Source organism: Hibiscus syriacus, unplaced genomic scaffold (genome assembly GCF_006381635.1).
Source record: "Hibiscus syriacus cultivar Baekdansim isolate YM2019G1 unplaced genomic scaffold, ASM638163v2 tig00116968_pilon, whole genome shotgun sequence".
In the NCBI taxonomy this organism is placed as follows: Eukaryota; Viridiplantae; Streptophyta; class Magnoliopsida; order Malvales; family Malvaceae; genus Hibiscus; species Hibiscus syriacus.
The window spans coordinates 51265-67011 of NW_024063492.1; the positions used below are offsets into that span (position 1 = coordinate 51265).

General features: G+C 37.6%; 1 protein-coding gene across 2 annotated transcripts; it reads left to right on the top strand.

The window, feature by feature from the left end:
* Positions 1-1628: 1628 nt before the first annotated feature.
* Positions 1629-15214, top strand: LOC120191417 (nucleolar protein 10). 2 transcript variants are annotated; one of them, XM_039194367.1, is made up of 16 exons: positions 1629-1847; positions 2014-2108; positions 2202-2297; positions 2689-2789; positions 3233-3323; positions 10887-10945; positions 11049-11169; positions 11386-11454; positions 11555-11607; positions 11702-11810; positions 12830-13000; positions 13113-13271; positions 13589-13681; positions 14044-14238; positions 14428-14633; positions 14738-15214. In XM_039194367.1, exons 1-16 carry the CDS (start codon positions 1715-1717, stop codon positions 15099-15101), a joined length of 2115 nt encoding a protein of 704 aa, XP_039050298.1. In that variant the 5' UTR covers positions 1629-1714; the 3' UTR covers positions 15102-15214. The 2 variants fall into 2 exon arrangements, with proteins under 2 accessions (XP_039050298.1, XP_039050297.1); XM_039194366.1 differs by having other exon boundaries at positions 1630-1847; positions 2014-2112; positions 2206-2297; positions 14738-15213.
* Positions 15215-15747: the final 533 nt, after the last annotated feature.

Sequence of the window (15747 nt, forward strand, 5' to 3'; positions counted from 1 at the left end):
GATATACATTGGGCTAAGAGAATAAAGTTGTAAATTGATTATAGTGATTTAATGAAAGTTTAGAAACTAAATTATATTCAAGTATGAAAGTTTTTATATATTAAATTGAGAAATGTTTTATGTTACTTATTGCGTCACTAAGTTAAAGACTTAGCGTGTGGATTGTTTCCCACGTAGGTTCAAAGAGACCATAAGAGTGAAGAGTAGGAGAAGACAACATAGGCAGTGAAGATCAAATCAGAATCATTTGAAATAGTAGGTTATTACGTTTTGTATAATTTGTTGGCATGTATCCCTGCTTTAAATGAAAATGTTATGATTAGTTTTTGTAATTGTAATTTTTATGGTATTTATGTAAATTATGAATTATACTTTTTCAGTTGAATTTAAATGTGTACTCTTTATCTTTAATAAAATGTTATACTGTTCAAAAGAAAATTTTCTTTTCAACTGTTGTTAAAAGTCAAAGTTTTGAAAAGTCAATGCGGCACTTAGAATCCATATTTGAGTTGGATACGGGTTGGGGTGTCATAGAAACTCACTCAAAATTAGCGAAAACAAACAAAAAAATTATATTTTAATATGTTTAGAGACTTTTATTAGATTTATGGGTTTTTGGGTGTTTGTTCGTAAATCTAATTGGTGAACAACATTGTTTTCGAGAAGACAAGCAACACACCTCAAAACTAGTCTCGTTAGACGACTAATAAAAGAGATTAAAGTATTAATACGTTAAACTTTAAATGAATTTTTGTTAATTTTGGGTGGATTTCGTTAAAATTTAAATGGATGTTTTGTTATCGATCTTGTTACAAATATGACCGGCGATGGGCGTTGATTGACTATTGACGATGGTCGAAAATGCAATGTTAAAAAATAATTTGTTTAAAAGTTAAGTGGCAAAATCAATACACCCCTAAAGTTTATTGTCTAAAACAACGTCGTTTTAGATATCAAAACAACTACACCAAAATGATGTTGTTTTGGTGTGATAGGTCATGTTAGCAATTGTTAGCCATGTCATCGTCTCGTTATTGACTTTAACGATGGAGTGATATAATTGAATGTAAAACTAAAGTTCAATGCTATAATTGGCAAAATAGGAAGTTTGGTGGCATAAACAAGTAAATGGAAAACAATTTAGTGGTATTTGCAATAGTTTTCACAAAATTTTACAGTGATACTGATGTATTATCATAAGGTAATGTCATGTAATCATTGAAGCTTTTTTTTAAATGTTTTGTTAGTAGTTTTGTTAATTTTTTTAACAACGAGTGACTAAAATGAAACTAAAACATATCATTAAGTATGATTTTGAAAAACAAATAGTTGAGTGATTAAAAGAAAATAAAAGTGATAGTTGGATACCAAACATGTAATTTACCCTCATATTTTTTCATATGGGCTTCATCTCTCTGTTTATGAAAACCCATAAAAGACCAAGAGATTATCTTTTTGCTATATTGGGTTTTCTTCTCCAAACCCAATTGGCAGAATTTACGAAAGCCCAAATAAATAGTTCACCTTTCTTAAAAACTGAACTCTATAAGTAAATGTAGTTCCAGTTTGTTCTTGCAGCAGCCGCAACAGCCGCAGAAAGGCTTGAAGTCCCTCCCGTTCGTTCCGTGATTTCCTTGTTCCGCTTGAAATTTGCTCTGTCTGTCTCTGTTTCTTCCCATAAAACAACAAAAAGGAGAAGTAGAGAAGGGCAAACATGGCGGCGCATGGCGGAAAGATGAAGTCCGTTTCCATTAACGGTGTGAAGATGTACACAATTTCTTCCCACCAGCGCTCCGTTGCTGCTTGGCTTGGTCCCAAAAAGCAACGCTCCCTCCGCAAAGACAAGAGTAAGCTTTTTATTTAAACTTTCTATTAAAACCCTAAACCCCATTTGTTCTTATTTACTCTTTTACTTTTATGTTACATGTTAGCATCTATCAATTCATTTTCATTATTTTTAGATGAAGAAATTATATTTTATGACATCTACCCCCTGCGTTTACTTAATGCTAGATTATACGGAGAGGTTAGAGTTGATTCAGGATTTGAGATTCGAAATCGCTACCTCGAAAATCAAGATAACACCTGATGGGGAGTACCTAATTGCCTCAGGTTCATTGCAGCTCAGCTTTCACACTTCTACGTCCTTTTTGCTCCTTTTTTTTTTTTAAATTCACTCATGATTGAGTCGTTGTCGTCATTCAGGTATATATCCTCCACAAGTGAAGGTATACGAGCTTAGGCAATTTTCAATGAAGTTTGAGAGGCACTTGGTTTCCGAAATAATTGATTTTCAGGTATTTTCCTCAGCTTTTTGAAAGGATATCACCTTTTTTTTTGCAGCAGTTTGATGTTTCTTTGAAACTATAGCAATCATCTTGTTTCTTTATTGAACAACAACAGTCACTTAAACCTTTTTGAAATAACTGTTTGTTTCTTAAAAGGTAGAGGAAGAAGAGTAGACATCTAATTACAACCTTTGTTGGTGCTTCATTTTAATGCAATACTACACTTCCTCCCCCCTCCCTCTTTCCTAGTTTATGAGTAGCATTAAGTGCTGAAACTCATATAATAAATACCAGAACACCAAATTTACATTATTATCCAAATATCAATATCTCCTTACCCTTGTTCACAATTTTCTCATGCTGTGTGGTACACTGATTTGGTATTTTTCTGTATGTATAGGTGTTGGCTGATGACTATTCAAAACTTGCATTCCTATGTGCTGATCGTTCTGTTAATCTACATGCAAAATACGGGAAGCACTACAGTCTGCGGATTCCAAGGTTTCATAGTGCTTTGCCTTTACTTTATGCTCTTTCCTTTTGATCTTTATTTTTGGCGAAAATGTCAGTGTTGTTTACTTATTTATTTGCTTTGATCAATGTCTTGGTTCCTGAATAAGAATTTGAATATATGCAATTCTTTGCAATTGCGATTCACATCCGTTCTATACTTGTGTCCTCATTTTCCTTACAGAAGAAGTTGTGGGTATTTGCATCTTTGTTTACCATACGCGTGGCCACTGACAAATTATTGGATATATTCAGAAGAGTGTCCCTTGATATGTCTGTTTATAGTTTTCATCCACTCATCCTCGAGAAGAATGTAGTCGTTGGTTTGAGATGTTTGTGTATTTGTTCAGACCTTTACCACATATGGTGTTGATTGACTAAGAAATTATACATGTTCTGAATGATGTTTGTCTTGTCCATCTGATGCTTGACAGGATGGGAAGGGATATGGCATATGATTGCTGGTCTTGTGACTTGCTTTGTGCTGCTTCATCACCAGATCTATACAGAATTAATTTAGAACAGGTAAATTACTAAGAATGTTTAGTGAGTGACAGGTTCTTTATGGTCTCTTTCTGCCTTCATGAACATTTGAGATTTCTCATCTTTGGAGTTGCGAAAGAACATATCTACGACTGTCTTTTTCAATTCTTGTCTGCAATTTTTTTTTAAAAGATGTTAGTAATTTGTTGAATTTTTGCAAGAAGAAACTATAGCTAGTTGACAACAGAACATTGCTTTATTGAATGTCAAATCAAATTTGCAATAAAAAAATCTAACAAAGTTGTTTTGTGTCCTTTAGAAGAACTTATGATCAATTTTTAGAAGTTTTTGAGTTTTTTCTTTATTTTTGTGGACTGGCAATGTTATCAACTACATATTTCTGTGTTCCTGGATAATTTATTTTGGGAGAAAAATTATTATTGTTTACTGATTCTTCTTCAATAACGGTGAAGAGATGGTTAACTTTCCCTTAGGTCATTTTGGTGGGAGATTTATCCAGTATATTTTTTTAGTAGCTTGAGAGAATCATTTTACTGTGATCTGTTTGCTGTATGCTTGGAAAGGAAGTTTGGCTGAGAGAACTTGATTTTGTTTGGGGATTAGTACTGTTGTCTTTGACGCTGCAACTTTTGGATAGAATACTACTATCCCTTTATGTGTTGTAGAGAACTTGGATCTACTCATGCCTCAAAATAATATGAGTGAGAGAGAGAAAGGGAGAGTGAGAGAGAGTGCCATAGGCGGCCAGTCCTCCGGTGAGGAATGGACGGCGTTTGTCAACTTTCTGAGTAAGAGGGTAACTTGGCGAACACTAAAGGAAATCTTTCAACAACATGGTAGTGTTATTAGGGTCTACATTCCGAGTAGCTCCACCAAGCAGAATTATAGGAACTACACGTTTGCTTTCGTTCAGTTTGAGAAGGAAGATGGGTTGATGAAAGCGATAGCAAATTTGAATGGTATTTGGATAGATGGTAAGAAAGTCTCAGTTGGTGTAGCTAAGTACCAGAAGCAGAGGTCCAGGCAAGAGGATAATAGAGATGTCAGAAGGGTAGAAGGTAAATGGAAAATAGGAACGACTTTGAGAAGAAGATCAAGGTCAGTGTCGATCAGCAAATTGAGGGATGAAAGAACATATAAGGATGTGCTGGTCTCTTATGACGAGCAAAGGGAAGTTCAGGGGAACAAAGAGTTTAAGGAGGGTCGTCCAGGAGAGAAAGAAGGACTGAGAAATGTATGGGAGATGCATATCCCATTAGATGAGTATGATTGGGTTAAAAGATCATTGACTGGAATTATAAAATCCCAGTTTGATCTGGAATTAGTGGAGAAGGGGCTGGCTAGTGATGGAATCATAGTCAGGGGAGCTAAATGGGGTTATACATGGAACTCTTGTATCTTAACTTTCGACTCAGTAGAAGAATTAGAAAAAGCAAGGACGAGCAGAGGGGAGGAATTGTTGTTCTGGTTTGATTGGCTTGATCCGCTTATGAGCGAAGAAGGTGTTCCGTTGGCTTTTTGCTCAGTTGAACTGGTTGGAATCCCTTTATTATGTTGGAACGAATCTTTCTTGGAAAAGTTACTTTCAAAGTGGGGGAAGTTGGTCTGTATTCACGAGTCGACAATCAAAAGGGAGGATATGGCGGTGGCAAGAGCTCTACTGAAGGTGGCCAGTCCGTTCGACATACAAGAATTTGTTAATATGGGTTCGTATGGGCGTTCTTTCAAGGTTAAAATTAACTTGGGATCGGTTAGTATTAAACAGGAAAGCTTTGCAGTTAAAAAATCTATGGTGGCCGGAGATGGTGTGTACAGTAACGACGCTCAACCTGAGAAGGAAGATGATAACCATTCAGTTGGAGTTGGTAAGCTGGACTTGATAGCTAAGGATTCTAGGGATACATATGTCAGAGGGTTGGTAGGGGAAAACTATACATCTATGGTAGGCGGCAAAGGTGAAGAGCATTTATTGTCACAGGAACTACAAAGTCAAAATAGTGGTGCTATGATGTCAGAATTACCAGATGGGATTTGAATTTAAAAGGGGATTATCGAGGGCTGGGTTTAAGAGATGATTTTATAGTTGAAAGTGTGGCAGCCCAATCTGTGGATTCGAGTGAGGACCACCCAATTTCTTTTATTGGGCCTGGGGTTAATCAAACCAATTTGGGGTTTGGTAAGGGGAATGAATCCCGGTTGGAAACTTTGGTGGAGCCGCAACAATCTGGTTCGGATAAATCAAATGTGCAAAAAAAGGCTAATGATCCTTCTTATCTATTCCCAAAGCCAATTCCTGGTGGGGTAGTCGTTAGGTTACAGCCAGTACATAGAGAAGATTCTAACAAATCCAATGAGGTTTTGATTAATGAAGGAACATTCCTGAACAAAGAAGCTAGTAGTGAGGAAGGTATAGAAGAGGTTAGGGAAGAAAAGTCGATGCACATGAATCAAGAGAGTGGTTGTTATAAGGAGTCTCATACTATTGGCCTTAGTAGCTGGAGTCCTTTCAATCACCTGCCTAGGAGTCTGCATTTGGGAGGGTGGAAGAGAGGGCCTGTCTCCAGAGTGTATAGAAGATCCAGAGGTAGAAAGGTGTGGTTTAATCCAAGCAGAGAAAATGGTTCAATGTTTCCACTGGAGGTGTCTGATCACAATAGGTCTAGAAATATTCCTACCTCGAGTATTTTACCTATTACCAATATATCGGGGAGAAGCCCGATTGAGACCCAGGATGATGATGGTTCTAGTTAGAAAGCAGATGCAGTTCGGTCACAGCTTCCTCGGGGAGATGGTGAGGGTGTTAAAGGGAATAAGCATGGATCAGAAGCAAGGACTGGTATTAGAAGAAAGAAAAGGATTCTGATTAGGGAAGCACTGGACGTGGCTAGTATCCCTACTGTGTATTCTCCAAATTTTTCCTTATGTTTAGAAGAAGCGCTGGCTACATGGGAAGTCAGTAAATTGCTTGGGATCTCATTCAAAGAGGGGAAGAAAGCCTTTTTGGATAAAATAATTAATATGGAGAAAGGTTTGGCTGATTGTGGGGAAGGGGTGGTTTCGGGGGAGTAGGGATCTCTCGGCTACTTTGCTTTGAGGTTTTGTTTCCATAGATATACATGGTAAAGATGAAGATTTTCTTGGAACATAAGGGGTATCCGAAAAAAGGAAAAATCTAGAGCAGTAGCTACTATGGTCAGGAATTATAAACCAGGCATTCTTCTCATTCAAGAAACAAAGCTGGAAAAATGTTCTCAGGCTATTAGGAGAAGGATAGGTGGAAGTATTCTTAATAGTTGGACTGTTGTTCCAGCTGTGGGGTCTGCAGGAGGTTTAATGGTGTTGTGGAATGATAAGGATTTTGAAGTTACAAATAGTCATTTAAGCAGCAGGTTCATAGCTGTCTTTGGAAGTTTTAAGAATTCATGTGATAAATGTGTGATTATTAATGTATATGGTCCAAGTATTGATGCTGAAAAGGAGGATTTTTTCAGGGAACTGCTGAATTTTGTCACTGCTCAAACAGTATCACTTTGCATTGGGGGTGATTTTAATGTGTATTTTGATCCGACAGAGAAGATAGGAATGTCACAGAATTGGTTTTCTATAGCTATTCTAAGAAATTTCCTGAATCATACTAATTTAATCGATCTACCTATGGTTGGGGGAAGGTTCACTTGGTGTAATAATAGAGAAGCCTCTACTTGGGTCAGATTGGATAGGTTCCTAATTTCTGGGGATTTTCTGATAAGTTTTCCTAATGTTCTGCAAAGCCTGTTACCGAGATCTTTATCTGATCATAATCCCGTTTGTTTGGAGGAAAAAACTGTTGATTGGGGCCCCAAACCATTCAGATTTTTTAACTATCTTCTAGAGGAAAAAGGGTTTGAGGATATAGTTAAATCATCCATGGATGTTTCGAGGGGGAGTAGAAGGAGTAGGGGCATTTTCAGCATTCTTCAAGAAACTAAAATAGCGATCAGAAGTTGGTCGGGCAGAAAGTTCAATGGAATTTCTGAGTCCATAGCAGATCTGGAATTGAAGATAAATAATCTTGAGTTTAAAGCTCAAGCTGGGGACCTCTGCCAACAGGACTGGGGGCATCTGCTGCAGTTCAGATCTGATCTATGGAGGTTGTATAGGATTGAAGAAAGCATCTGGTTTCAGAAATCAAGGGCGAAATGGATTAAAGATGGAGATAGAAACACTAGATTTTTTCATTTAACTGCTCTAAACAGGAGTAGGAGAAATGAAATTACTAGTTTGAAGATCAATGGTTCTGAAGTTGTAGATCCGCAATCTATTAAGTTGCATATTGCGGCCTTTTTTAAGGAATCCTATAGTTCTATGTCAACGCTGGGTGTGGAGGATTTATCCCTGGAGTTTGCTATGCTATCAGAGTTCCAATCTTTAAAACTTGAGGAGCAGTTCACGGAACAAGAAATATGGCAAGCGATAGCTTCTTCGGACAGTTCTAAAGCACCAGGACCGGATGGCTTTACCATGGGCTTCTTCAAGAAATGTTGGTCGGGTTTAAAGGAACATGTATTGAAGTTTTTCCAGGATTTTTTCAGAGGTAGAAATGGGAACACGGAGTTAATCACGCGTTTATTACACTCATTCCGAAGAAGACTAATCCGGAAAGTGTGGAGGATTTTAGACCAATCAGCCTTGTAGGTAGTTTATACAAGATTCTCTCAAAAGTATTATCTAAAAGGTTGAGTGGCTGTGTTGGCGACATAATAAGTCAATCCCAATTTGCATTATTCCGGGGAGACAGTTATTGGATTGCGCCTTCATTGCGAACGAAGGTATTGATTTCTGGAGAAAACAAGGACTGCAAGGGGTAGTTTTTAAAGTTGACTTCCGAAGAGCATACGACACTGTGGAATGGCCTATTTTGTTTAGAGCAATGAAAGAAATGGGATTTGGAACAGATGGTCATCGTGGATTACTCAATGTCTGTCTACAGCCTCTATTTCGATTCTTGTTAACGGGTCTCCTTCTGAGGAGTTTGCAATGGAAAAAGGTCTTAGACAAGGCTGCAGTCTTTCTCCACTTTTGTTCAACATTATAGGCGAGATGTTACATTTGATGCTTTCTAAAGCAATCGAGAGGGGTTTATTCCAGGGTATTATTATGGGGAATTCTGATAATTCTACCAGGCTGTCCCATCTACAATTCGCCGATGATTTAATAATTTTTTGTCAAGCCTCCATTAATCAGATCAAGAATGTAAAAAGGGTGCTGAGGATCTTTAGCATTATGACAGGTTTACACCTCAATTTAGCAAAGAGTAAGCTGTTCGGTATCAATTTGGAAGAGGGAGTGTTATCGGATTGGGCAGAACAAGTGGGCTGTTCGGTTGGTTTTCTACCTACAGAATACTTGGGACTTCCCTTGGGAGCAAGGAAAAACACAGAGGCTCTATGGGATCCGGTCTTTAAGAATTTTAGTTCCAAACTTGCGGGGTGGAAAGCGTCTTGTCTGTCTTTGGCTGGGAGGACAGTCCTGTTGAAGTCGGTGCTAACCTCTTTGCCGATTTCTTTCTATCTCTTTTCAAAATGCCGTGCAATATCGGAAAGAAGCTTAATTCTTTAATGGCTAACTTTCTTTGGGGTGAGAAGGGGGATAAGCGGAGGATTCACTGGGTAAATTGGAACACGGTTTGCAGGCCTTTGAACTGTGGTGGACTAGGTGTCCTTGATTTGAATCTTACTAACCGGGCTTTACTAGGCAAGTGGGTGTGGAAATTTGCCAATGACAAAAACTCTCTCTGGAAATCGGTGTTGTGTAGTAAGCAAAAGATGAGTTGGAACACTATGTCTATTGGAAAGGTTACTTCTCCGAAATCTTCATGGATCTTGAGAGGCATTGCTAATAATTTTTCTAAGAATGATTCGGTAGGGAACTTTCTTAGATTGAATTCGAAGCTGCAAGTGGGTAATGGGAAATCAATTTCTTTTTGGAATGATGTTTGGGCGGATGAGGTCCCTCTAAAAATACTTTTTCCTAGAATCTACGTGCTTTCCATTAATAAAGGGGGGGATTGTTGAGTTTGGCAGCTATGGACCGAGTGGTTGGGAGTGGAATGTCCAAACTAGAAGGAATCTGAGTGATTGGGAATTGGACCAGTGGTTAGCTTTGATGATAAAAATTAAGGATGTCAAACTGTCAGAGTTGGTGGAGGACTCTCTTTCTTGGTCTGCTAGTGGAGATGGACTGTTTTCGGTTAAATCATGCAGGGAAAACATTGGCTCGGAGGTAGGGAGTAATGATGTGTGGCTACAAGGAGTTTGGAAGGGTTTGGCTCCACCGAGAGTGGAAGCTTTTCTGTGGCAACTGGCACATCAGAAATTGGCAGTTAAGGCTGAGTTGGTTAAGAGAGGAGTTTCTTTAGGGGAGGATATACAGTGTCCTTTCTGCAAGATTCACGAGGAAACAGTTCAACACTTATTTATTTCCTGTTTTGTTGCTTGGAAGTTGTGGAATAAATAGCTAGCTTCTGGGATATTTGTTTGTTCTTCCTCAAGACCCTCCTGCTTTGTTTAGTTCCTGGTGTGATTTGAGGGGAAACTCGACGATATGGAAGTTTATTCCAGGTGTTATCTTCTGGTCAATCTGGAAAGCCAGGAATGCTATAGTGTTCGAAGGTTCTAACCTGGACAGCATGTCTTTGTTCTTTACAGTTAGATTCAGGTTATCAAAATGGTTTTTAGCAAAGTTTCCTATGGTTAATATTCAGGAGGATTTGCTGATTGGTAATCCATCTCTAGCAGATGGGTTTTCGTTAACTTTAGACAGAGTTGGTCATAACCTGCGTTGGTTTCCCCCCCTGTTGATTTTCTTAAGATGAACGTTGATGGTGCTGTTAGGCTTGGAGGCTCGGGTGGAGGCATAGGAGGTATATTGAGAGATTCGGAGTGTTGCACGCTTTTGACTTTTTCAGAGAAGGTGGACCAAGTTACTCCTCCGCTAGCTGAATTAAAGGCTATTAAAAGGGGTATTGAAATTTTTCTGGCTTCAGTTTGGGTTTCGGTTGGAAGATTGATTGTTGAGAGTGATTGCAAGTCGGTAGTGGAATGGATTAAATCACCGGCTTTGGCTCCTGTTTTTTTACTTGTCTTTGGTTAATCAGATTTTGACTCTTTCAAATGGCAAGGTTCATTCAGTGAGGTGGATTCCAAGAGCGAGAAATGGGGAGGCTGATAGCTTAGCTAAGAAAGGGATAGGTTGACTGTAAGGACCTGTTACTGGATTTTCTGGTCCAGCGATATGGGCTATTATAAAATTGTTGTTAAGTTTTATGGGATGTATTGTGATGTAGTGTTTAAATCTTATGTAAGATTATATTATCAATAAAGTTCTTAAGGCACTCTTTTCCTCCTTCCGCTGATTAAGGAGCTTATCACTAAGTTCCTTTAATCAAGAAGGGGGTTTTTAGCGAGGCCTTCCATTCTTATCAAAAAAAAAAAAAAGGCTTATGCATGCTTTAAGCTGTGATTTTGTAATATTGGGGTTTTTATTATTTTTTGGGCTAAAAATGTATAACTTATTTTGTTGATGGTGAATATCATTCCTCAACAGGGACGATTCCTATCCTCTCTTAACACACAGTCGCCTGCACTGAATGTGGTTTCTAGAAGGTTCTTGGGCATTTATTCCTATTTCACCCTCTTTTTCTTATGTTCTTGACAATTTGCTCGCAAGATTTTCTCATTCAAGGATGATTTGTTTCTATGGTTTCAGTAAGTTTCATGGATTAGTTGCTTGTGGTGGTGAGGATGGCGCTGTTCAATGTTTTGACATGAGAATGAAAGCTTCAATTGGCAGAATAAATGCTGTTGCTACCGCTGGTGATGCAGATGAGGTAACATTTGCTGCTTGATCTTGATCCTTGGTCCTTGATCTCTGATAATTTTTTCTATAACTTTATAGCAATAATTTGTAATTTATTGTTCCTGAATTTTTTGTCAGTTAGTTGGCTTTTTGATAACTCCCTCAATATCAATGCAGAAGTTTATTATGCAGTTTTTGATATTTTATTTCAATGTTTAGAACTCTTATTAGTTCTGCTTATATATAGGAAGTTACTGCAATATCGTTTGACGAGAGTGGGGGTTTTCTCATGGGTGTTGGAAGCAGTGGAGGAAAGGTATGATGCATAGTTGTGATGAATGATCTCATCATGCTTGCATTTCATTATATTTTTGTTTTATCACCTTAAAATATCTCATGAATTTGATCATGGTCAGGTGCTAATCTATGATTTGCGTTCTTCATCTCCTATCCGAGTCAAGGACCACATGTAAGTGAGGGTGCTTATTAACTTTGTTATTTGTGAGCTCAATTTTCCGTGATTCAGTTATTAATTTTTTTTAAACTACATTACTGTTATACAGGTATGGCTCCCCAATATTGGATATTAAGTGGCATAGTACTCTGAACTTTGACCGACCAAAATTAATTTCTACAGATACACATATTGTTAAAATATGGGATCCTGAGACGGTAATTATCCTCACTGTTATACTGTTCTGGCGATTTTGTTTTTCAAGGGTATCATATGTGAGTAAGATCCAACTTTAACGAATCATTTTCTAGACATACACATTTAAAATGTGTATATGTTGTCATGTGTGCTTGTGCTTTTTTAGCTTTCTATGAGATTTTTATCTTCCCTGTTATACCGTTCTTGCACTTAAGTATGGGGTTTAGAGAGTATGGTGTCATCATCGTTCTTCGGGAATTGTCCATCTCATCTAGGTATATGCACAAATAAGTGCCTTTATCATGTGTGTTGTATTTAAAAAAAATCAATTATCCATGTTTTGTAAGAAATGATGGCATTGTTCGCTTACTTCAACTTTAGATGTTCTGTATTATACTCAATTACGTTACTTTGACCTATGGAGATGTATTGTCATGTCATTGGCTTTTCCATTATCTTGGTAATCAAAATTGCTTTTCATTTATTGAGGAATGTCTTAGTTCACTAAGACTGTTATATGAATGCACTCGTACATGCACACGGGTGTGTAATACCTATACATATGAATTTGTTTTTCTTTTGGGGATATAAGAAGCATATGGATTCATTTTGCCTCACATCGGTGTGCAAAAGCATTTTCATGTACAACATAAATGTAATATGTGTTTTTGGTGTATGTAATATATACCCAGTGAAGCAGGGTATTGGGTAATGTCCGCTGTTTTTTTGTTTGTTTTTGTCTTTTGTTTGGAGTGTTAGTTATCCTTTCAGGGGAAAGGTGTCGGTTTATGAGAAAGGTTGTAATCTAGGGGGTTTTTACCTAGGTTGTACTCTATGTTTCTATTAATAAAATGTAGGCACTCTTTTCCTCCTTCCAATGCCCGTTAAGATACCATGTAGCTTAACGGTTATGAAGGGGTTTTTTAACGAGGCCTCTTTCTTATCAAAAAAATATATATACCCAGTGAAGTTACAAGTCCGTCTTTGCCTCAACGTCAAAACTCGTATCTAACTCTTGAATTATTTTTCTTTTGTAAAGGGAGAAGGAATGACCAGCATTGAGCCAACAGCTGGGGCAATCAATGATATCTGTGTGTTCAATGATAGTGGGCTGATGGTTCTGGCTTTGGATGGCAGCCAGATACCTGCTTATTTCATACCTGCTTTGGGACCTGTTCCCAAGTGGTGTTCTTCGTTAGAATCTCTAACGGTATGTTTTTTAAGCTGTATCTTAATTTCTCTTTGTTGTATTTTTTTGTTGGATGTACCATGTTGGGATCTGCAGACGTGGTACTGAGGTTTACTTTGCGTATATTTTACAGGAAGAGCTTGAGGAGGGTGGACAAACAAGCATATATGACAATTATAAATTTTTAACAAAGGAGGATCTTGAGAAATTGAATTTGACAAATCTAATTGGGACCAATCTTCTGCGAGCCTACATGCATGGGTTCTTTATTGACTATCGTTTGTACAAGAAGGTGAGATTGCTGTTCTTTTTCATTTTTCTTGTCGAGGATATCATGTGGCTTAAAAACTTAGGATAATTGTGTTGTGTCCCCCTGCTGGAAGTTTTTTTGGTTGGGTGTGTGAAACATGAAAATTGAGAAGTAAATAAAAGTTAAGATGCAGAAATCACAAATGAGTTCAGAGTTGCTGCTGGAACAAATTTGGAAAGAGAATTGTATAATTTTTCTGTTTTCTGATCAAATAGTTGTTTTCATGCTCAATGAGGTTATTTTGTACCACATCTTCACTGTTTTTCTGTTTAATCTTTACATTGTACATATATTTGCAGGCAAAAGCATTGGCTGATCCTTTTGCATATGAAACTTACATAGAGCAGCGAAAACAAGAGAAACTGGAGGCTGAGCGTCGCAACCGTATTACGGTCAGTAATTTCATTCCTGTAATAAGTTTTCTTTATTCAGGTACTTTGATATATGCAATAAAGCTTGGAAGGATAACATAAATCAGAAAAGAAGAGGGACGAGGAGGGGAAATGTTCACAGTGCTAGAACATGTGTTATTTGTAGGTGTTATAGTTGTCTAGTAGCAAATTTCACTGTAAACTTCAGTGGAGGCAAATACCAACCCTTGATCCCATTGTTTTTCACCTGACTTATTCCGTTATCTTTTAAATTCAATCTATCAAGATCTTCAGAGATTGAGCTTCCACTTTGATATGGCTGTTATAAATCATTCATTGTTAGAAAATCAAGATTTGGTTGATTAATATTATTTTTCCTGCAGATGAAGAGGAAATTACCCAAGGTTAAGGTTAATCAAGAGCTTGCAGAGCGGATCCTGGAGAATGAAGATGCTGAAATTGAAAAGAACGATACAGGTGATAACGAGATTAAGAAAACTTCGAAGAAGAAAAAGAAAGCTGCACTTAGCACCGAAATATTTAAAGACGATCGGTTTGCTCAAATGTTTGAAAATAAGGTATGTTAATCTGTTTCTTTTGCCATGCCTGCTTGTAGCTTTCAGTTTAATTTCCACCTTTTCCATAAAATTTATCTTATCACATCTGTGATTGTCATGGAACTTCGCTGTTTGACGTGCGCATGCTTACTTGTGGATCTTAATTTCCGGTTTGTCGTTTGACGTTTTTCCTTCCTGATTCTTATCTAGGACTACGAAATCGATGACCAATCACAAGAGTATCTTGCCTTGCATCCTATGGGTGCCAAGAAACAACCCTCACTGGTTGAGGAACATTTTGAACCCGTCATGGAGAGTGATGATCTTGTTTTGAGTGATTCTGATGTTTCAGAAGCATCCCAATCATCGGAAGATTTGAACGTAAATCATAAAAGAAAGAAATCACAAGGTCCAAGGTAAGGTGTTTCTTGTTTGTATGACGCATCCGATACAGCTTCATTTGCCAAGCCATAGCTTTCTGCATGCTAATCTTCCTTTTTTTTCCTTTAAAAATGTACAGAATGTATGAAGTTAAAGATACGCGTCATGCGGAAGCATTTGGGAATAAAGTTTCACTCGCAAAGGAAGATTCACTTCCGATAGGAGAGAGAGTGAAGGCGCTCCGAGATGACCAGTTTTCCGGTTTACCGAGCGATGTGAAGTTGGGTCCAGGAGGGTCACGAGAGATTTCCTTCCGTGCTAAAAGTTCAGCCAAATACATGGAGGACGATGAGGACAAAATGACACGGCACAAAAAGAGGGGAGTTCAATCATTAGGGTTGAAGCCAGATAGATCCTCGTTTGAAGGCCGGGGTCGAGGCGGTGGCAGAGGCCGAGGCCGAGGCAGAGGAGGTCGCGGGAGAGGAAGGAGAGGCAGAAGGTGAACATGTCTTGCGCTTACATTGTTCAATTTTGTGGTCTATCCATGCACACCAAGTATTGAAAGCAAAGCCCCATGCTGATATGATCTATAAGGCCAACGGCAGAGTTTGAAAGTTTTGTTTTCATTTTTTTCTTTCCATTATTGGTTTTAGTTTTTTTGCAGTTTTTTTTCTTTTTTGTGTTTTAAATTATAAAATCGAGTAATTTTATAATGAAAAATAATTTAAATTTTGGTGTGAATTTCTGAATTTCGACAAAGTATAGGATTGCCCAGATACGTATAAATTTAGATATAATATAAAAGGGTATACTACGCAAATGGTCATTAAGTTTTTGTTTTTCCATTGAAGTTTCAAAAGTAATAAATTAATCACTATGTTATCAATTTTTATATCAAATTGATTACTAATGTTATTGAATTGTGTGACTTTATATAAATAGCCGTTAATGTGGGTGATGCAATATTGACGTAGTACGTAATGGTATAATCATATTAGCCACTCTGAGTTGAAAATAATTTAAAGATGATAACTCACCATCCATGTCCTACTACTGTCTCAATCGATCAACACCTTATGTACTGCAAAGTATCACACCAAGATTATGCATGGGTTTTTCATCCTTCTTTATGAGGCAAAACGGAAGAAA